This window comes from Lemur catta, chromosome 12, assembly GCF_020740605.2.
Source record: "Lemur catta isolate mLemCat1 chromosome 12, mLemCat1.pri, whole genome shotgun sequence".
Taxonomy (NCBI): domain Eukaryota; kingdom Metazoa; phylum Chordata; class Mammalia; order Primates; family Lemuridae; genus Lemur; species Lemur catta.
This window is the reverse complement of record NC_059139.1, coordinates 77,989,081-78,013,265: the sequence shown is the minus strand read 5'-3', so window position 1 is coordinate 78,013,265 and position 24,185 is coordinate 77,989,081. Positions and strand designations below refer to the sequence as shown.

Below are 24,185 nucleotides of genomic sequence, written 5' to 3'. Positions count from 1 at the left end.
CCTGTGGTCCTCATTTGTAGCTATCAAGCTGGACACATTCCGTAATATCCCACCTCCACTTTCAATAATGGCTAAAGTATTTGTCTGGCTCCGGTAAGTGAGAGTGCCAACCAAAAATGCAAGGGCACCATCTACAGCACATATGTCAGCTTTATTCTCAGTGCAGTGTGCTGACAAATTCCATAAGGCACTCAATACACTTTTGAGGGTTGATTCCTATTAAGAAACAGAATATGCATCATCTAATTAGAGTTGGAATTTGTCTCTCAGAACTTGTTTACTTCTATGGAATAAAAATTACTTTATCTCCTTTGATCACCTGTCACTGGTAAATTATTTAGAAAAACTTTCATAAAGTACCAAACAGAATTTAAGTCAGTGATATCCCATAAAACAGCAGAACACAATACTGAACTAATGACCTTTATAAACTTCATTCTAAGTGTTTAGATGGTACACACTTATCTTAAAAGAACTTATATTAGAATATGAAGCAGAACTAATATACATTATGAAAAGATAACATTTTCAGGATAATAGAAACTGAATTAAAAAAACTTCTATATATCATATATAGATATGGAAAGATATCTAAGAAGTAATAAGTGACAAGAGCAAGTTGCAATTCAGTATATACAATATTCTGTTTGTATAAAAAACATATATCTATATATGACTGATTAAAGTAACAATGTAACTTTGAAGAAAGGGTACTACAAAAACTACAATTTCTTAAAATTCCCCAAAACCTTATTACAAAAAACCCAGAATTGCCTAATATATAATATCATAGTAAACTGTCAAATTGTAATTGCCATAGAAACATTCTGATATACAATTAAAGATATTGGTCAAAACTTGCCATGATCCTGATGTCAGTCTTTCTTCTTATGACATATCAATCAGGGAACAAACATTCATTAGAAATCAACCCTGTGCCTATCACAATTAGAAACACTTCAGAGAATACAGCAAACTGATACCTGCTTTGAAGGTACTAACCATCTACTTTGGGGGAAAAAAGGTACAAAAACATATATGAAACAAAGTGCTCTAAAGGAAAGATTGCAACAACCTGAATTTTATCAAATCAAATATTTTATAGAGGAGAGCAGGTCTATAGAAGGATAAGACCTTTGCTGCTGAGGGAAGTAGAATGAGGAAAGGCATGGAAACAGGAATAAGCAAGAAAGGACTGGTGGACACAAAGAAGATACACAGGAGTCCAGAGAGGTAAAAGGCAGGCTCTGAATGCTACGGCAAGCATTTTGGGTCTAATCCAATAAACAGCTAGCCACTTTATTCTCATTAAGAAATTAAATGAATGAAACACTCTATGAGCAGGTATAGACACTATTTATCAGAGAAATGGTAGGAGGCAGGAAGTAAGTGCTTTTTAACAATCAAGATATGAGAAGGATAAGAGCTCAATTTTAATGACCCTGTGATTGAGGTAAAAGGTGGGGCATTCCAAGCATCCAGAGAACAAGCAAGAATTTAGAGTGAGTGTAACTGCAACTGGCCCACAAGTTGCTCTCTGTGACACTACACGTCAAGGGTCAAGCATTTTGTTTCAAAAATGTTTCATAGTTAGAGGAGGCAAGAAGAAATAATTAGAAGTTGGAAAGATAAGTAGTGAAAGCTATGGGAGGAGTTTTAATAAGGTGTGTGATCAAAAAGTATAAAATACAGGTGAAGGTATTAATAGAACAGAAAAACCTAAGTAAATCAATAAATCCAGATTTTGTGACCAAGGAGGGGGTTGTTCCAGAAGCAAAATGAGGAGAAAGATGGTATGGCTGGTTAAGAAATGAAGCAATTGCTGGTGCAGTATCTCATGCCTGTGATCCCAGCACTTTGGGAGGCTGAGGTGGGAGAATTACTTGAGGCCAGGAGTTCAAGACCAGCCTGGGCAACATAGTGAGACTCCCCTCTTTACAAAAAATAAAAAAAATTGCCAGGCATGGTAGTGAGCACCTATAGTCCCAGCTACTGGAGAAGCTGAGGCAGGAGGATTGCTTGAGTCCAGGAATTCAAGGTTACAGTGAGTTACGATCATACCATTGCACTCTAATCTGGGCAACAAAGAGAGATCCTGGCACTTAAAAAAAAAAAGGAAATTAAGCAAGTGACATGTTCAGGGCTTTGGTTGTTACAGGAAAAGAGAAACACAGCATTGCCTTAGTTAGAAGAAGTCACAGAGAATTTTCATTTCCATTTTCAAAATACGAGGGTTCCTACAAATAGTTGAAACATAAAAAGGAAGGATCCAGTAGAGAAGCTGTAAAAGACAATAGTAAGGGACTAATAGCTTTAAGTAAATAGCAAAGTTTGGGGCACAGAATGCAAGTGAAGGAAAGGCTCTATTGTGCAGAAGAGTTAAGAGGTAGCTGAATGGAGTTAAAGTGATGTAACACATGCTGGGGAGAGACAGAAGGTACTTCTGATTCTCTTGGTCATTAGTGGTAAATGAAGTTGAGAGGGAGGAGATGTCTAACTAAAAAGAGAAAAAGAATGTTCATAATGAATGCTGCACTGGATGTAGAAAAAGAGGAACAAATAAATTCTAATATTGGTAACCAGAAGCAGGCTCAAATCAGAATAGGATATTATAAATTCCTGGTGGCTAGCTTCTCTTAAGATTAGCCATGCATTAAAAACTTATAGATGAGTTTAGGTCCTTGAAAGAGTTAGGTCTTGAACTAGTGAGTAGCAGTACAAGTTTTCATAATACATACAAACACATTAAATCTTTCTGAAAATATACTGGTTATTAGATTAGGAGTCTGTAAGGGTGCATGGTACTAATTTTTTTGTACTTTATTGAGGTGTAATTGAAGCACAATAAACTGCACACATTTCAAATATACAATCTGATCACTTTTGATGTATATATACACCCATGAAACCATCACTCCAATCAAAATAACAAACATTTACATCATCCTCAAAAGTTTCCTGTATAATCTTATACAAGTTTTCTGCCCATTCAATAATTTTAAGGTATTTTTATGCAGACACTAAGTATATTTGAATAATATCTTGATAACTAATATTTATTTGAATACTTTTCTTCTATCTGATAAATTTAAGGGTTTTCTATGTATAAAATAATATACTTTACCAATAATACATTAAAAAAAAATAAAACCTCTTTGTCTTTTCTCAAAGGGGAAGTTTTAAAGAGGAAAACATAGGCTGTGGGTCTAGGAGGACTGGTTGGGTGGAAGGAAGCCCAGAGTAGCTAAGAAGACTTGCTTGGTCTCTCTCAGATTTCATGTTTACTATCTTTTTCTTTTTAAATTTAGCTTAGTTTCTGAAGCAGATATCCCACCTGGAGATACTTCCTCTGTAAACAAATTATTACTTGGGGATTATTCCTTACCTTTGGGTCTGATGACCTCCTGATAAGCTATCATCAAAATTTAAGGGGATTGAGATTTGGAGAGCACAGACGTAACATTTATACCAGTGATTCCTAACTGGTGGTGACTTTGTCCTTCCTCCCTTCCAGAGACAATTGGCAGTATCTGGAGACATTTTTGATTATCATAAGTGGGGGGAAGGGTATACTGGCAGCTAGGGGGCACAGGCCAAGGATGCTGCTAAATATCCTACGATGCACAGGTCAGCCCCTCAAAACAAAGAATTATCTGGTCCAAAATGTCTATAGTGCTGAGGCTGAGAAACCATGATGTACACTAAGTCACTTTATACAATCTTTTACATCTTAATACTTTAGGAGTTTAGAGTACTCTTAAAACTATGGACTGGTGAAATCAACAGGCCAGACATTAGGGAATCTCATGAGTGGGATAAGGCAGCAAAAAAGCAGTCAAACATGACATTCTTATTACAATACTAAGTGTTTTCAAAGGTACCTTTTTAACTTCCAAAGCACATTCCATCAATGCTTTCACACTTCCAACTTCCCGCAATGTCTTTTTACTATTTACATCTGCTCGCCAAGACAAATTCCTCAAAACACTTGCAATAACCTGCAAATGAATCAATTTTAGAGTAATTTGTATATAAAATGATTCATACTAGTTGCTGTTTTTGTTCTTAATGCTAGAGGTAAGAGTGGAAACCTATTAATAAAGAAATTTCCCCTAAGTGCTCTAGGGTGCCAAAAGGAATTCCTACAATATAATTATTTTCCTTTATTCTAGTGATAATGGAACCACACTTTAAACATAAGATACTAAATACTGAGCCACAGCCTAATCTGAATCAAGATATTAACCTGCTAGTATATAAGTAAAACATTTGAAATTCTGAATAGTACCTGCTGTAAGTCTTCACTTTCAGATTTTAGTTGGGCCACAAGTGCTCTCATGCAGCCTTTCATAGAGCATAGCGTAGCCTACAAAATTAGATATGGAACAGAGAGTCATCAATGAGGCAATGTGAAGAAGTCCTTTAATATTGTCTACTGAACTTCAAAACTAGTTTGCACTGTCTCATTTTAATCACAACAGGTATTTTACCAATAAAGGATCTAGAATAAGATTATCTAAATGAAATGCAGATACCCTCCTAATTCTTTGCTATCTGTGCTTTCCTTGCCAAACTGGAAAAATAAAATGAATAAATGATAAGAAATGATAAGCAAAGGGTTTTAAAGTAAGGTCTCCTGTTTGGATGGAATCAGAATATCTGTAACACTTGCCTTGGTCATCAGAATTTTCAGATTTTTTCTCTCATTCCCAGGAACAGTGTTTTTAATGTGAACATACAGTCACTACTGTGTTGCATTTGTAGGTGTCCTTTTGTCTTTGTTAAGGCGTAAGACAACCAAATGAGTTGGATAAGTGGGGGTGGAGGTTTTTATTAGTCATTGTTTAATGAGGACCATGAAAAAAAGAAAATTAGTGACAAGTAATTTGTATGAAAGTAAAGTAACCCATACCTGAGCTATCTTAAGAACTATACCTTCTAAAAACATACCTTGTTGGCTACATCTCCGAAAGTCAAGTTTGTCAAAGCCATTCCAGCATATCGTCTTAATGTAATACTGTAGTGGTCATTAGTAAGCCCATACATTTCACAGTCCACTTGCAATAACTCTGCAATGGCCTGTAGTCCCCCTAATTTAAAAAGGGCAAGAGGAAAAAGACAATAATCTAAAATAAAACAAATTGGTACCAAGTTGGTAACTATTAGGAAAAAAACACCTCAAAGAATGAGAAGGTATGGTTTAAATTAGCCTTTAGAATTACAAGCCACAAAAACTGTTATTAAAGGACTTATGTGTAACATATTTATAAAGTACAACTTGATAACTATTCCATTTTTCTGCCAGTTTCTCCACCCTCCAGCCCTTTGCCTTACTGAGTGAAATGATTATTATTTTCTGTTCACTGCACACACACTACACCTCGCTGACAATGAAGAAGGCTAAGTCTAACGCTAGGTCTTCCTGAACATAAGCAGAAAAAGGTAACTTACTTTTATTATCAGGGCTTTATAAATACTCTTGTCACACACTGTGGCCTAATTACTTTAACATTTTTTAATCTGTGAAATAATTACCCTTAGGAATACTGAACCTTTTAAATGAAACTGTATGAAGCAAAACTTACTTAAGAAAAGAATTATCTGTTCAATTTATTACTGAGTTCTATAAAATTACTTATTTGTGTTTAAAAAAATTTTTTTTACTTTTCTTTGGTAGTATTAAATACTAAGTATAGTAAGAGTTAGTATTTTCTTTACCCCTGATTCTTACCACTGGGTATGCTCAACAATGCCCACAGTGGTCAACACCAGGAAGGGTAAGGAGGAAAACAAAAGGAAAGGAAAGGGAAAGACATAAAGGAAGCGGTTAAAAAAAAAAGTGAAGCAAAACAGTGAATGAACAAAAAAAAGATAAAAATGCATATGGAGGCTATTCAAAATACTATTCATCATCAAATAATAATCATCATGGGACTTGAGATATTGTTTTGTCACAGAGAAGTGGCTTAGACAGAAAGAAAAGGATGAATATAAATAGGCAATTCTTGGACACTACAAGTCTAAACAGTCAGGTCATTAATATGAAAGAGAGCCAGTACATTAATATTTTTATAAATGATCTGAAAGGATCAATATATGGAAGAATCTGCAAGTTTGCAGAACAAAGTTCTATCTTGGGTCAAGAATTCCAGGCCGAGGGATTTAACTATAGAAAGATTCATGTAATCTTTATGACTAGCAGAAATGACAGACAAGTTTGAATGTAGATAAGTGAAAATTAATTTGGTTAAAGGATATCCAAACCATATTTAGGAAGATTTTCCTTCATCCCTCGTAATGGTAGAAAAATACATAGTTAGTGAAAAAAAAGTCACTGTCTTTATGACGCTTACAGATTAGGGCAAAGATAAACACTGAACAACTAATTTGTGATGGATTGTGTAGAAGCACAGGGTAAGATAACAGGTGGACTTAACCTAGACCTGGGGTAGGAGCGAGGTCTCTAAGAAAAAATCTGAGGAAATAATGTTTAAGTTGAAACTTAAAGGGTGAATGTATACCTAACAAGGGTGGGGCAGGAGTAAAAGAGAAGCATTCTAGACAGAGAAAACAGTATGTGTGAGGGCCCCTGGGCCTGAAAGACATAGCAAGAAGAAGAAGGCCACAGATAAGGCTACAAATATGGGTGGACACCAGATCACATTAAGGATTTTAGGCAGACGAAGGAATAATTAGAAGTGCATTCTAAACAGACTACTATGGTTGCAATGTGCAGAGTGGATTATTTTTGGAAGTAGGGAAGAGAAATAAGACAAAGTAAAGCAGAACAGAAGAGACAATGGTGGCTTGGACTGGAGATGAAAAGAGCAGTGACTTGAGACATATTTTAAGAAGCAGAATTAAAGCAATCAGTTGCTAGGTGTCAGGGATAAGGATGGAGTCATAAATGATATCTACGATTGTGGCTTGAGCAACTGGGTTGATTAGGATGCCCATTTCTGAGAAAAGAAATCCTAGAAAAGACAGAAATTTGGGGCCAGGCATGGTGGCTCAGGCCTGTAATCCTAGCACTTTAGGAGGCCAAGGCTGGAGGATTGCTTGAGGCCAGAAGTTCAAGACTAGCCTGGGCAACAGCAAGACCTTGTCTCTACAAAAAATAAAAAAAGAAAAGAAAAGACAGAGACTTGGGGATGGGAGAGGTAAAAAATTCAGTTTGTGACAGTTGAGTTAGAAGTGTCTGAAATATCATCTAAGGGAAGATGTCATTATGATAAGCACTTCAATAATGTGTCTAAAACTCAGGAGAGAGAACTTGGATTGAGATGTAAGTTTGAAAAAAAAAACTAATGTAACTGAAGGGTAGAAAGAGAAGAGACTAGAGCAGAGCTTTGAGGAATTCCACCATTTAAATTCTCAGTAAAAGAACTGAGAATTTTGACCAGGAAATAGACATGGAAATCACTGCAGACATGAAGACTGTGGCCTGGTAGACTGATGAGATCTCCAAGATGTTAAGTATTTTAAAGTAATGTATCAATACCAAAGCAAAATAAACTATGCTTTGTGTCTGCATAAAATCCTGCCTGGTGTGGCAACATCTGGGAAACTTTAAGAAAGACAAAATGCATCTAAATAAGGTTTCAAGAAGGCACTAAATGATCAAAGAGTTGAGCGTCAGAAAAACCATGAAGAACGTGGCTAATAAAAAAAGAACATTCAAAAAATTTGGAATATTAGATAAAAGAGAGCCTTTTATGAATTCAGACAAATAAAAAGAAAAGATTTTAGTGAATTTTAAGGCAAAGAATGTGATTCATAGGTTAAAACTATAAATGGATTCACTATAATGTAATGCAAATTTATGATTGATAGAATAAAAAATTAGTTTCTCTAAGAAAAATCACGATGTTTCAAGGTAATGCAAAGATGAACATTCTACATTTTTCTTAAAGTCTGTGTTCAAAAATAGTGATCTGGATGGACCAAACTATTACCCAATATGGTAGCTCATAACCTTGTAGATGGTAGAGAACCAAGTGCCTTAGGTGACATTCAATAAAATTCTTAATTTAAATTCTTTTTTTTTTTGAGACAGAGTCTCGCTTTGTTGCCCAGGCTAGAGTGAGTGCCATGGCGTCAGCCTAGCTTACAGCAACCTCAAACTCCTCGGCTTAAGGGATCCTACTGCCTCAGCCTCCCGAGTAGCTGGGACTACAGGCATATGCCACCATGCCCAGCTAATTTTTTCTATATATATTTTTAGTTGGCCATATAATTTATATTTTTTTAGTAGAGATGGGGTCTCACTCTTGCTCAGGCTGGTCTCGAACTCCTGACTTTGAGCGATCCACCCGCCTCGGCCTCCCAGAGTGCTAGGATTACAGGCGTGAGCCACCGCGCCCGGCCTAAATTCTTATTTAAAAAAAGAGAAATGATACTTAATTTTAAAAAGTGTATTATTTTTGTTTTATTTGGTTTAGATAGTCACCATTAGATAGTCAACAAAATTCCTCATTCTAAAATAAATATTAGGGGCCCAACATCAATATTCTATAAATTGGTGTTTCACAAAGTATCCTGAAAATAAGAATCACATGGGCCACTTATTAAGTATGATTTTTAGGCCCTTCCCCTAGAGATTCCATTTGCTACAGAGCCAGAGAATCTATATGGGTTGACAAGTGCCTCTGGTGATTGTTATGATCTAGAAACTTTGTGAAACACTAATGCAAATAAACCATGAGTTCCTTGAAAGCCAGGACCACGTCTCAATCATAAAAATCTAGTGCCTAGCACAGTTTCTGGGACAGATTTGGGAATTAATAAACATATATCATGGATATTATAGTCTAAAACTTCCATTAGTAATAGGTGCAAACTTACACGACCCTGATAGTTGTAGAATCTTCGTATATGTACAAATGACAGTCCCAGCTGAATGGGCTTAAGAATTTCCCTTCACCTACTTGGGATTTCTTTCCTCCTTATCCTTTACTGTCAATAATTTGTGCTGTCTTATATTATCTCCCTCCAATCCATAAACCTTAATCCTCCTTTTGCCACACTGCAAATACGGAGGCTAGGAGTGAGAAGAAGGTAGTCCCCTGTGGCTATGTCCCCAGCAGTCACACCCCCAGAGGCCCCATCCTGCTCCTCACCTGAAAGCCCCTGCCCTAGCTCCTGTGATGAAATGCCCCGGGTAGCCTTCCTACCTGAAGAAGGAAGAGGAACAAATACTGAGTCTAGGTTTTATTTTAAAATTCAGATGATTAATGTGTCAGTCCTATTCTATATATAGTCCATTGGAACACAGCAACATATGTAGAAAAACCTTGGCAATATCTTAAAAATGGATTAATTTTCCTGTTTATTCATTATTTTTAATCCCCTTCCCATTATTATTAGCATTAAAAAACTTCAAAATTTTCACAAATACTGAGATTATACCGAGGAGGGGAAAATTCATAAGATTAACTGAGATTCCACAGGAGGCCGGGGAAGGAAAGAGAATCAGGTGGGCCAGTTGCTGGGCCTGTGGGAAGAAAAGCATGGCCAGAGGGCAGGCCTAAAATCTCAAAGTACAGAGCCTCCCAAAGTGATGACTCTGAAGGAGACAACACTCATTTTTGGCTGTTCAAGTTCTCTGTGTTTAAGAGTCTCATGACTTTATCACTTTTAAGACAAATGATGAATGACAATGATGAGGGTGGTAGGAATACAAAGTGGGGGCTGGAATGTAATGTAACAAACAGCACAAAAAGCAAGGGCACAGCTACACTAGGATGGGAACTGAGTGTATGGTTCTTGCTTGTGGCACGACTAGAGAGATCCAGTTCACATGAGATGGCTCAGCATGATGCAATTTACAAATACCACATGTGCAAAATGAACCTAGAAATCAAAGAAAAACCATTACATGAAAAATGGGGTGCATAAATGCAGGTTATATAAGGTTTAGAGTGTGTGAGAACACATACCTAACGGAGTAATCATTCCAAAATTAATGGAATGTTTCTGACTTTAAATTAGAACATAATGCTTTTCTGCATTAACTAGTTTCAAAGATACCATGCTGCTTATAATCAAAATCCAGTAAAACACTGATAACCGTAAGACAAGTGAAAATCTTAATAATAATTCCTCCTGGTGCTCATCAAAAGTTACTGACAGAGTTCAAGGACAATACAGTAGCTCCGTATTTCAAAATAATTCAAATTACCCTCCTTGTTAGCTGTCACACAGGGTCTACCTTGGCAGTAGGAACAAGGAGTGGCCCATTTAGTCATTTTTTCAATCTTTGGCTAAGAATTTGAAAATTCAAGTTAGTTTATAGTAGGGTAGCAGTTTCTGTGATTCAGGACTCTTTCTTCCCTGGAAACCAGGGTACCGTTTTTTGTTACAAAGAGGAAGCAGCTAATGGTCTTATATTCCAATTCATCAATGATTAAAAATCTTCATTTACTATATTGAATTTTTACCATGATTTAAAAATCCACCAGTATTTGTCTATTGCATTAAGAAACACTTTTGTCTTACCAAGTTCATTCATTGCATGTCTATGTTCTTCATCAAATGAAAGTTTCATTAGAACACACACAGCAGGACAGATCTGATGTTCAACAGGAGCTGGCACTGAAAAATAAAACCAACATAAACCATAATGCTTGTTATTATACTTTAAAAATATGCAGGGATTACTAACATATCCCTAATGCACAGAAGTTTAGTGGATCAACAAGTATTTGCTGAATGGATGAATAAATACTAGAAATATGGAACAAAAAGTATGAGTAAAGGTTCCATAAAAATGTTTAACACTCATCTCCCCTTGACTTAGTCTGTTAGAATAAGTCCCTTAGAGGTTTATGGTATTACACAAATAACTAATAATTAAAAATTATGTTGACTACATCAAATAAGAAACATTTAGGTATAAAACTATTTAATCTTGTTTATAATTTCTATTTAAACTATTTTTATGAGTTTGGATTAAAAGCACATGGCTGTGTTCAAATGTGATATGTAGTAGAATAAGTTCACTATATAGACAGATAAACTAGACAGTAAACCAAAGTTTAAAGAAAAAGGTGTCCAAGAAAATGTGCTTTCACATTTAATGTTATGTATAAGGTTTCAAAACTTATTTGGCATGAAATAATTTTTAGAAAGTATTTCTCAGAAGATATATTAATTTATTCTATTTAACATTTTGAGAATAGGTATCAAGAGTACAAAATGTAGGTCATTACATAACGGTGGACAGCCAAAGAAAACAATCCAGAAAGGTAATGTTCTCCTAGTAAAATCTTATTAGTTCTCGTTATCTGTTGGACAAATAGGGCAATCTCTGCTTTTTTCTTATTCTTGAACATTTTTAGAATCTAAATAAATTCACCTTTATACCTAAGCTTAAAAAAAATCTGCTATAGCTTCATAAGTCATGTTCTTACCATCACCTCTTCTCTTGCTTCCCAAATCAGTAGGCTCATACAACCTGTGTGTGTGTGTGTGTGTGTGTGTGTGTGTGTGTGTGTGTGTATGAGAGAGAGAGAGAGAATGAGAGTGAGTTCTTGTCAGGTAAAAAGAAGGCCTTACCTTATGTACTTACTGCTTTTGGTTCTTGGCTATACGAATGAAGTAAGTTATTTCCCCAAGGGTCCCAACTCCCATGTTCCTGTTCCTTGCTCCCGAGGGAGAAGGGCTAGTGGCCAAGGGTCCCCCTTCCTGAGCAAAGAGCTGGGTGGCTTATCACCCCCAGCAACTGAAGCCTACAGCCCAGAGCTGGATGGTGCAACAGGAAGAGCACTGAGAGTCCAAAGATCTGGACTCTGTTCCTGGCTCCACCAGCTGTAAGGCCAGAGGCAAGTCTTTTAGCCTCTCTGAGCCTCAGTTTCTTCATGTGTAAAATGGTGATAATACCTTCCTTTCCTACTTCATAAGTGGTTGAGAAGATCAAATAACATAACAGATATAACACAGCTCTGTGTCCACTAAGCTGATAGGCAAATGTAACAGATTATGGTTTGGTTCCTAGTAGCTGAAGGAACTTATGTAAAGTCACTTTCCTGAGCTTCATCTATGAAATGAAAGAGATGGGCAACATAATTGCTCGAGTTCTTTCTTGCTCTGCTATGCTATGACTCTATAAATTTCTTGATTTGCTGTTCTTTTTTGGTTGTATAGTAGTGCATATAACATTTTCCTTTGCTAAATTTGTCTAGGGAAATACAGACTTAAGCTTTAAAATATGATAGCAGCATAAATGGCTAATATGAATTTCCCCCTCTTATTCACAAAGAGAACATATTAATTAGAAAAGTTTTCTATTCCAAAACTTTTACATTTGCTTTGAAACATGCACTATGATGTAGACTATAGAGAACATACTTGGATTTTTGTCCTGGTCCATGCCTTGTTCATGGGCTTCCTGCCACTCCCAACAGGTTTCACAGTAAGCTCGTATCTGTTCCAAAAGATGAAGGACTCGGATTTCACGCCTGCCTCTCTTGTCATCAGGCTGTGAGTGAATGATGTTGTGGAGTGCTGCACTGGCCCTGGCCCGAGCCTCTTTACTGCCCCGGGAATTTCCCAACAATACAGAGTCTTTGTCATTGCCATGTAAAAGCTGGATGAGTAGAGGAAGACATCCAGACTGTCGCATGGATATACAGCTGTCTTGGGAGCTAGACATAGCTAGCAAAGTTCGCGACATATCATCCTTATCATGAGTACCAAGCATTGACAACAATGAATACACCATTTCCACCTGTGGGCCAAATGAGTTTAGAAACAAAATTATGACTTTAATATCCAAAAGCCAAAACCAATGAAGTGATGAATGGGATGTTTACTGTAACTCATTATTTAAAAAAAATTTTTTTTTCAGGATGAAATTATGAGTGTTATTTCAAAATCCATATAATCATCACAATGTGAGTAAATAACAGGAGTGGTAATATATGGTACTGAAAGAGAAAGTAAGTTCTTGCATACTTAAATTACTGTTTGTCTGAATCAGCTGGCAGTAATCCACTGATCATGATGAATGAAAATCAATTGATGGCCCCCCCTCCAGGATGTGGTTTACCTAAATTCTTTACACAGTTTAAAATTTTAATTTACTTCTTTTAATCTATAACTATTATCAATAAGCAGAAAACATTCTTGCAACAATTATAATTTGCTAAGTACTAATTCTCAGCAATTGTTAATTCTCATAATATTGGTAAAATTATATAATTATACACATAAAAATATTTTGTCATAAAAAGGAAAATGACAATATCACATAGGGAATGACAAAGCCAGGATTCATAGTCACTTTTTAAAAAAAACAATGGTAAGCACCAATTACTGTCTGCCAATAAATTCTAAGAATTTACTTAGAAGCAGATTAGAAACAGCAAAACAGTACCCAGTTATCCTGGACCATGATCAGCCTCATTTCAAAGCTAGAGGATATTACATAAAAGTAGAGGCTATTATATAAAGAACACATTATCTCTATAAATCAGTGGCTCTCACAGGGGTGATTTGGTCTCCATCAGGACACATTTGCAACATCTAGGAGACATTTTTGGTTGTCACAATTGCAGGGCAGGCATGTCAGGGGCATCTAGTGGGTAGAGATCAGGGATGCCGCTAAACATTCCACAATGTGACAAGGAATTATCTAGCCAATAGTGCCGAGGTTGAGAAACGTTGCTCTAAATATGTAAATACATACATACTTTTAGATATGATTGTTTTAGAAAGGCCATATAGGACTTTAGGTAAATGGGCTTTCATCAGACCTAGGTTCAAATTTTGGCTCTACCTCTTAAGAGCAAGATGTGTGATGCTAATTAAGTTACTTGATTCTCTGAATCTCAGTTTTCTGAGCTGCAAAATGGAAGAATTTACCTACCTAATAGGGTTTCTCTGTGAGGATTAAGTAAAATAATACACGTATGGGACAGGAGCTGACATTCAAAATATGTAGGAAGGTCTTAATATTATCATGCACAAATCACTTCAAAGGAAAGAGCATTCTAATGGCCAATTTTCACACAATAGTTCTGCTGAATATTAGAGATTTTCTTTATAGTAGAAACTACAGGTTGATGTTGGACAGATCTGGAGGTGAACTTTAATTTAATTTCATTAAGAGCTGCCTAAGAGATTTTTTTGCTTCCTTCAGTTTTCTCATTTAGAGGAAAAAGAAGACCTAACAGGGTTTTTGAGAGGACCAGATATAATGTACACACAACTGCTAGCACAGTTACTGGCATATAGGAGGTCCCAAGTAGTAGCTATTGTAAATTTTGAAAAGGATTAAGTCTCATGTTGACAATATCATTTATTATTCTAAAATTCAATACTTAAATCAACATTGTTATTTCTGTAGTACATTTCCTAAGAGCCATTATATTAGAGTAAATAAAGAGTATATGAAAACAATTAATAGAATTATTAATGGAATTCTATTCATAGAATTATTTAAACTGAAAATATACTGTTTAGTAATATTATTTTATCTTAGTAAAGCCTCTGACATTAAAAAAGTAATAACATAATTATTTTCTTTTCAGACATTATTCCCAGATCCTAAAATATTTGCTAACGTCTGAGATACCCTAAGAAAGCTCACTTATTAGCACTGGGTAACATTCTTCAATAATTTTTCTATCCATTTCAATAAATATTTATTAAATACTTATGTGCAGGCACTGTTAGATGAAGCAAAAGATACATTTTTTTAAAAAAACAGTCCATTTTCCAAAAGAGAATTTCATGCAAATTATTAGTGATTCAAAGGAGGCAGATGGATTGCATGGGGAGGTAAGAGGGCCTTGGGAATCAGAAAATGTTCTGTGAGGGCCAGGAGTGGTGGCTCACACCTATAATCCTAGCACTCTGGGAGGCTGAGAAGGGAGGATCGCTTGAGCTCAGGAGTTCAAGACCAGCCTGAGCAAAAGTGAGACCCCCCATCTCTGCTAAAAATAGAAAAATTAGCTGGGCGCAGTGGCATGTGCCTGTAGTCCCAGATACTCAGGGGGCTGAGGCAGGATTGCCTGAACCCAGGAGTATGAGGTTGCAGTGAGCTATGATGATGCCACTGCACTCTACCTGGGATGACAAAGTGACACTATGTCTCAAAAAAAAGCTCTGTAAAGAAGCAAAGCTCAAGAGTTTTGAAGGCTTGGCTAGGACTCTGACAGCTATTTGTGGTGGGGTAGAAGGTGGTGTGCATCACTGCAGAAAAGGTATGGAGGCAGAAAGTCACAGGGAGTGTTTAGGAAGAAGGAAGTATTAGTTTGGCTAGAGCTTAGGATCCTTGCAGAGAAGTGGATGATAAGAGTGAAAAAGTATAAAAACCCAGACAATTTGGCACTTTATAATCCTTATTTTCCCTTTGTTTATGCTTCTTTGTATTAAAAAAGTCATTTCTTTAAGAGACTTTGAATCAGAATTCTCTAGACAATGTATATGAAGAATGTTCTAGCAAAGTATTCAGAGCATTAGCAATCAGGGTTTGTAAACTTCTCTTACCTTGGTTCCCAGATGACTTGTCAGTCTCCGAGGTGCAGAGTGTGTGCTACTAGAACTCAAAACACTGGCTGTTTCATGGTCCATTCGTGTAGTTGAACCCTAGAAATTAGGCAAATTACAGATATTATAATTTAGACTATAGATAAATATAGATGACTTCATGTTAAGGTACTCCAAATGAGCTATATTTAGGATAGATAACCAACAAAATATATCATGAAAAATACGGCAATTACAACTGCTCAAAATGAATATTTTTTACCAATAAACTTAAGAATATTTTAGAGAAAAACGAAGAAGAGGTGACTTCCTGCATAAGAGAGTTAAACTACAGTGTGAAAGTAACTAAACACTGAAGAAATTCTAGAGTAATATATTTTTATAGATTAAAAGAAATAAAACCAGTTAAATATAAGTTGATTGATGGAAATCAATGAGGGAATGTTCAAATTCTGAAATAGTCCAAATTGCCAGAAAACTAAGTGTGAATTTGGTACAATCCAAGTTCTCCAAGATCTCAAAGTTTAGAGAGGGCTGTTTGAAATTTCTCCTGGAGAAAGACATGAAAAACATAAATAATTGCAGTGCAATAGGACAAAAGTACCACAGTAGAAAAATGCATAAAACACTGAGGGAAAACAGGAAGAAGCAACTACCTACTTACAGACTATTAAAATAAGCAACATTTAAGGTAGGCCTTGCATGTTGGGATAGGAGACTGATGAAAGAGCCCATGCAAAGGTATAAATATGGAGGGCATAAGGTGTCCCAGTTTAATGTGGTGTATGGTGGGAGATAAAGGTTGAGTTAAGTCATTACGTATTTCAAGTATCCTTTTAAAGATGTTGGTTTCAAGCTGTGGAATCACTGGACTTTTAGGTAGGAGAATGGTACAACCACAATTATGTCTTAAAAACAGTATGGAAAGATCACAGGTGGAAAATTAGGGAGACAGTATTTTAATAGTTGAGCAATTCTGAGGCCACAAGCCAAGGCAGTGAGAATAGGGAAGTGGGGATGCCCTTGAAGGATATTTAGGGATCAAATTAAAGGGCTTAAATAACTGGACATGAATAAAGAGAGGCTGGGAGTAAAGGACAACTTGGAGGTGCTGAACTTGGTTAAATGGGTAAATAATGGTGTCATTAATGGATATAAGGAACCCAGAAAGAGATGATGGCTTTCAGTGTGGGAACTGAGCTTACCTTTGAACATACTGATATCCAGTAAGAATGCTCAATGGGCATGTTGAAAACATAGGATGCAACTCTGGACAGGAGTGGGGGTTGCAGATAAATATCTGGGACCTATCAAAATATAGGCCATAGCTAAAGCCATTCATTAATGATTAAGAATAATGATTGTAAGAATAGCATTGAATCAGAAAGCAATATTTGCAGGCACTCTGTTGCAGTTCTCAACCTTTCAGGACGACAAGCCGTAAGTTATTTGAGGACAGAAACTTTATTCTGTCCATTGCTGCATTCTTAGTACCAAGAATAGTCTTAGGCTACGAAGTATCTGCTGAATTATGAATGAATGAGGAACACTTAGTAAAATTCATGAGAATATTCAGACAGGGACACCACTGTTGCTTGTAATTGTCTTTTAGATACAGATGCTTTAGCTAGTTGGAGAAGGGGGTGTGGCAAAGAGAAAACCATGATGGGAGTAATAGGCTTTGAGGATTGTGAGTTGGTACCTCCTACTCTGGAGGATACAAAGGGTGGAATGAGTCAACATCTCTGAATATACCACATTTCCCTAAATTTTGGAACCAGTAGGGACTATAATTTCCTTTTGTGCATAAAGTTTACTTTTGGTGGTATGTTAGAAACCTCCCTGTTAGCTAGCAACCTTACCTGTTTGCCTGTTAACTTTCACTTAGGCAGATAACATAGAAAGGAATGTTAACAATGCATTCCCAAGTGATTAGTCAGGACTCTAATAGGTAATATTAATAATTAAGTGTTCATACAGAGATTTCTGAATTTGTTATAAAAGGTCCATAAATAAATAGGTAATACTCCAAAGCTAATTTTTAAGAGAGCTGCTTAGAACTTCCATAGAAGTCACATTATAGGTTTTCCTGCTAGATTACCACTCATAATTGTGTTTTTAAGAAAAAATTACATTTGTCAAAACTCATTCAACTGTACACTTAAAATATGTTTTATTGTGTGTTACTCTTTCCTCAATCAGCTTGATTTTTAAAAATCCCAACTTAAAAGATTTTTTTTTGTTTCCCCATATAAAAGCATGAATATCTGCTTATTCATACTCACACAGGGAATCTAGGGTTGGATTAAGAATACTAGCACAGTCCATAGTGGCTCCCCTTTCCAGTCTCTCTTCCCCTGTGGGTCTGAATTCTTTATGCTGATTAGTCCTCCAGGATTCCTTCTGGGGAACTGCAAGTTAGCACTCCCTGCAGGAGCAGGGGCAGCAAGGAAAGACTCATCTTGCATTTCTTTTCATCACCACCTGCTATTGAGTGCTTCTAGAATGGTTTTACAATCCATATTCAACCAAACAGCAAATATTGACTAAGCTCCTGCTACTTTCCAGGTAGTAAAACCAGCCATTAAGAATACAACTGAATAAGACATTCCCACCCTCACTATACATAAAATCTAGACAAGGACCTCAACATGACAATACATGGTGATTAAGTGCTTTGACAGAGACTGTGTGAACACACAGGAAGGCATGTAACCCGGTCTTGGGAGTATAAGGCTTCCTGGAAAAAGTGGTACCTAATTTTGGACTTGAACTACGAAGAAGAGTTTAGCTAATAAGAAGAATGAGGGGGATTAGCCACAGGGCAGACCAGACAGAGGCAGAGGCATAAGCAAAGGTCAGAAAGAATATGATATATTCAGGTTGGTACAAAAGTAATTGTGGTTTTAGCACTGTTGAAATTTGCCGTTTGATATTGGAATACATTCTTAAATAAATGTGGTTACATTATACATCATTTTAACTCACGTTTCTCACTTTATCGTTTTTTGTGAATGACTTATTTGCTGTTTATTTTCTATTTATTTTAAACTATGGAGATGATGTTAGACAAAAAACAAATTTGAGCGATTTTCTTATTCAAATTCAGAATGGGTCATAAAGCATCAGAGACAATTCGCAACATCAACAAAGCATTTGGGCCAGGAACTGCTAACAAACGTCTGATACAGTGCTGGTTCAAGAAGTTTTACAAAGGATATGGGAGCCTTGAAGATGAGGAGCACAGTGGCTAGCCACTGGAAGTCGACAATGACCAACTGAGAGCAGTCATCAAAGCTGACCCTCTTACAACCACATGAGAAGCTGCCAAAGAAGTCAACGTAGACCATTCTATAGCATTCAGCATTTGAAGTAAATCGGAAAGGTGAAAAAGCTCGATAAGTAGGTACCTTATGAACTCACTGAAAATCAAAAAAATTGTTATTTTGAAATGTTGTCTTCTCTTCTTGTACACAACAATGAACCATTTCTCAATGGATTGTGATGTGCAATGAAAAGTGGATTTTATACGACAACCTGCGATGACCAGCTCAGTGGTTGGACTGAGAAGAAGCTCCAAAGCACTTCCCAAAGCCAAACTTGCACCAAAAAAAGGTTATCATTGCTGTTTGGTGGTCTTCTCCCAGTCTGATCCACTACAGCTTTCTGAATCCCAGTGAAACCATTACATGTGAGAAGCTCTGCAAATCAATGAGATGCACCCAAAACTGCAGCATCTGCAGCCAGCAGTGGTCAACAGAAAGGGCCCAATTCTTCTCCACACAACCAACCCTTCAAAAGTTGAACAAATTGGGCTATGAAGTTTTGCCTCATCCGCCATATTCACCTGACCTCTTGCCAACTGCCTACCACTTCTTCAAGCATCTCGACAACTTTCTGCAGGGAAAACTTGCAGGGAAAACAGTTCCACAACTAGCAGGATATAGAAAATGCTTCCAAGAGTCTGTTGAATCCCGAAGCATGGATTTTTACGCTACAGGAATAAACAAACTTATTTCTCGTTGGCAAAAATGTGTTGATTATAATGGTTCCTATTTTGATTAATGAAGATGTGTTTGAGCCTAGTTATAATGATTTAAAATTCATGGTCTGAAATCACAATTACTAATAAATCTGAACCAAACTAATAAATCTGAAGATAAAGAGCTAAGTGCTCACCCTGGTTATAATAAAGAAGGTAGATCTGAGGGATCAGGATGAAGAATAGTCAGGGGGCTTTTTTTTTTTAGCACATTCAGGCAAAGAGCCTTTCTTGGTCTACACAAGGGAATGACTCCTTATCCTGAGGCAAACACTATTTTTGAGGATGTCTAAATATTTTCACTATTGGTAGGCAGCCTCTAAGATAGCTCCTAGCGACCCTTGCCTTCTGGTATTCACACCCTTATGTAATTAATTATTTCCCCTTGAGTTTGGGCTAGATTTCATGACTTGCTTCTAGTGAACAGAATGCTGTAGAGGTGATTAGAAGGTACTTCTAAGATAAAGTTATAAAGACTGCGGCTTCCATCTTGGGTATCCTCTCTTGCTCTCTCTGGGGGAAGCCAGCTACAGTTTTGTAAACTATCTTGCAGTGAGGCACATGTGACGAGGAACTGATGTCTCTGGCCAATAGCCAATGAGGACGTGAGGCCTACCTACAGCCATATGATGACTACAGCCCCAGCCAATAGCTTGACTGCTGCCTTGTAGGAGACTCTGAACCAGAGACATTTAGCTCAGCTGCACCAGACTTCTGACCCACAGAAACAGTAATTATTGAAGCTGTTAAGTTTTGGGGCAAATTGTCATAAACAAGAGCTTTAATTATGAAACAAGGCAACTAGTTTCTGCAATAAAACATGTTTTGACATTGACATTCATCTCAGTAGAGACACCAAATCATCTTTAAGCGTCCAGTCTTAGTATCTTCCTATATAGCTCCTTGATTTTTGAGACATTTCTCATTCCCCCATTCTATCTAGCTAGAAATCTAGATGCATTTTTATAAGGAGATAGCAAGAGGTACACACACTGGATTCCCTATAAACCTAGAACTTGGGCCATAAGAATCTTTCTTGGGCCTTTTATTAAGGTTAGACTGGAGCCAACTTCTTTCACAGGGAGTCTCTACCCACAAGAAATGGTAACCTCCTAAGAATTGTTTCCCACTCAACTCATGACTAAATTCTGAAGAAACTTGAGTGTGATTAACTTTCTCCCAACCTTGAGACCTGCTAAGTCAGTGATGCTGTACATCCTTTGAGTCAGCCTTGCTCATTGTCAAAGACATAACTACCGGCTATATCATTCCCGACTCTCAGCCCCAAACTGTGTGAGACCCTATTTCCGACTGTTCTGCTTCCCACCCAACCTTCCCGCAGAATCCATATTTCGTGCTTCATAAAGACCCCCAAATCCTCAACTTTTCACTTTATGCTCTTTTTACTTCCTGGCCTTCAACTTTCTCTAAGTCATTGCTTCTTTGAAATAACTGGCATAACCAGTGCACGGATCTTTCTACATACTTCAGCTTGGATTTTTTGTGTTTATCACTTCCATCACTCTCCTGTTAGCTTTCAATAGCTTTCCTCCAAAATTTTTCCATTCTACCTGCCTGGAAATATTGTAATCATAGATGAATCCAACTGTCTGTTTTCTCTACACCCCAATGTGAACTGTTTGGGCAGCATTTGAGAAATCTGAGTATGTGAGAAAATCACATAACTCTCTAGGATGCTGCCCAGCTACATTTGTGGTCACCAATGTACCTGGACCCTATACCTGGACCCTCAGTGCTGCACCTGCCATCTTTGTGTTTCCCTGATCAGTTCTCCTTTCTTTCCTCACACTGGCTATTTTAGGTATGTCTTGTTTTGTACAAAATTGTGGCTCTTCTTCCCTTACCACACAGAATTTTACATTCTACTTTACAGAGAAATAGAAACCAACAGACAAAATTCCCTCAACTTCTTGCTACCAGACTGAGAAAATTATCTGAGTACACGTCTACCGCCATCTTGTGCTGTGACATCAGAGGCACCCCTCCTCCTATCTAAGGTCCAACCCTTTACACGTGCTCTGGATTTTCTCTCTTCCTATTTATTTGTTCTTATGGATCTTCACTCTTTTTCTCTACTGGCTCCTTCCCATCAGCATTCAGACATGCTTATCTCTTCTATTAAAAAACAGAAATAGGGCCAGGAGCAAGGGCTTACACCTATAATCCCAGCACTTTGGAAGGCCAAGGCAGGAGGATCACTTGAGGCCAGGAGTTTGAGATTGGCCTGGGCAATAACAAGATCCCATCTCTAAAAAATAAAAAAAAAAAAATTAGCCAGGCATGGTGACACATGCCTGTAGTTCCAGCTCCTTGGGAGGCTGAGGCAAGAGGATTGGCTTGAGCCCAGGAGTCTGAGGTTGCAGTGAGGTCTGATGATGCCACTGTACTCTAACCCAGTAAACAGAGCAAGATGAGACCCTGTCTCAAAAAACAAACAAAAAACACCTAGAAATTTCCTCTCTAACTATAGTCTATATCAGCTAATGGCCTTTTTTCTCTTGGACAGTTTACACCCAGACTTTTTTAGAGTTAGCTAAAATTGCTCTCTTCTACTTTGTTTTTTTTTTTTAGAGACAGGGTCTCTTGAGGGGCTGTCCTTGACCTCTGTGGCTCAAGCAATCTTCCCACCTCAGAATCCCAAGAACCTGGGACTAGCGTCATATGCCACTATGCCCAGTCTCTTCTACTTTTTTAACCTTCCAATTAAACCTCCACTCATTCCAGTATAATACGGTAGAGAAGAAAGCAATGAAATTGCTTTTGTCAAGACCAGTAATGATCTTCTTTTCTTGTGAAGCTCAGTGGAGATTTTTTTAGTCCTTATGGCAATGGTGGGTACTGTTAACTGTTTCCTCTTTTTTGGAACAATATCATTCTATTGCTTTGGGATTTTAGCTTAGGTTTTCATCTTCTTACTATATACTCATGGGGGATGTGAAAATCTTCCACATCTTTAATTATCAATTCTTCACCCTGCCCCTCAATTCTAAATCCAAATATCTAATAGCCTACCTGATGTCTCAGACTTAACATCTTTAACATATGTACTGCCATGTGAATTGTATTTAGCTCACAATAGTTTTTTTTTTTTTTTTGAGACAGAGTCTCACTCTGTTGCCCGGACTAGAGTGCCATGGCATCAGCCTAGCTCACAGCAACCTCAGACTCCTGGGCTCAAGCAATCCTCCTGCCTCAGCCTCCCGAGCAGCTGGGACTACAGGCACGTGCCATTATGCCCGGCTAATTTTTTTCTGTATATTTTTAGTTGTCTAGCTAATTTCTCACTCTTGCTCAGGCTGGTCTTGAACTCCTGAACTCAAACGATCCACCTGCCTCGGCCTCCCAGAGTGCTATGATTACAGGTGTGAGCCACTGCGCCTGGCCAGCTCACAATAGTTTTGAGGCTGGGGCCTCGTGAAACATACGTAACTCACATGTCTATTTATCTTGGGAGCTGCATGAACTATTTTTCAAGTTGCATATAACTCACACAGAGAAAACAATAACACATTTTTCATTAGATTAGAAAGGATCAATTTGTTTTCGAAATTTTTATTCTATTTTTGTAATAAAGCACTGTGACCCCAAGGAAAAAATTTTTTTTTCTAGTGTGGCAATATGCTAAACTTAAAACTAGGCTCATTATTTTCCCTCAAAAACCTCCTCCTCATCCAGTGTTATTAATTGCATCACTATCATTTTAGTTGCCTAGAACAGAAACCTTGACTTCTTCCCCCTCAACCCTCATTATCCAACTTCTAAGCTTAATAGACTCTATTTCCTAAATATTCTCAGATACTCAGGTATCTGTTGCATAAATGACTCTCTCAAATTTGAAGGTTAGGAAAGAAACCCTCAGGCTACCAGCGTCTTTCACTGAGATTACTGTACCTATTTTACCCAGTCATCTTTTAGGTATCAGATTAAATTAATCTGCAACTTTTTCTAGGACCAATCTCACCCCAAAACTAGGTTTAGTTTTAGGCTTTTGATACGTGTTCCTACACCACTATGTACTTGCCTTCTCATAGTACTTAACACACTTTTGGAAACTGCTTGTCTTCTAGATCGTACACTTTTTGAAGAAAAGGTAGCATATACTTAGCTCATCACCATATGCTAGGATTGAGAACAGTCTTGGCAAAATTCAGATGTTTAGTAAACAGATTGTGAACACTGTTGAATGAATTTTAGATTATCTTCCAGGTGAAAGGGGTAGGGGAGAGGATTAACAATGAAGAAAAGAATGAGTTGGGGAACAGACAGGTGGTGGGGACGACTGGCTGGAGGGGATCCCTCCAAAGACACATCAGAATGAATCACTTGTCTATTTTCTGCTTTCCCCTTACTCATCCTTAAATACCCATCACCATGATAGGCACTCACTCAACTGTTTGTTGAGGAGGACTAGAATGCCTATGCCTATTACACTAAGCAGAATTGGGATACAGTCAATTTCAATTACATCTGGTAGGTTAGGACCCCTCTTCTATCTTCCTGCTTGCTCACTTTATAAAGTAACTCAAAAGGGTTCCAACACATCAGCCTTCAACTCATCGTGAACCTGGCAGATGAAGGGAAAGACACAAACACTTCTGATTTTGCAGTACAAACTGTACCAAGGAGTAAT

General features: G+C 37.3%; 1 protein-coding gene across 2 annotated transcripts in view; it reads right to left on the bottom strand.

Annotated features, from left to right (window-relative positions):
- APC (APC regulator of WNT signaling pathway) overlaps window positions 1–24,185 on the bottom strand; it is a 124,374-nt gene that overhangs the window by 9,899 nt on the left and 90,290 nt on the right. For both annotated transcript variants that reach the window (XM_045566171.1, XM_045566170.1), the window contains exons 9-15: window positions 15,493–15,591; window positions 12,349–12,727; window positions 10,498–10,593; window positions 4,951–5,090; window positions 4,289–4,366; window positions 3,882–3,998; window positions 2–216 (exon numbers count right to left, since the gene is read on the bottom strand). In XM_045566171.1, the coding sequence (XP_045422127.1) occupies window positions 2–216; window positions 3,882–3,998; window positions 4,289–4,366; window positions 4,951–5,090; window positions 10,498–10,593; window positions 12,349–12,727; window positions 15,493–15,591 (1,124 nt within the window). The remainder of the gene's footprint in view (window position 1; window positions 217–3,881; window positions 3,999–4,288; window positions 4,367–4,950; window positions 5,091–10,497; window positions 10,594–12,348; window positions 12,728–15,492; window positions 15,592–24,185) is intronic.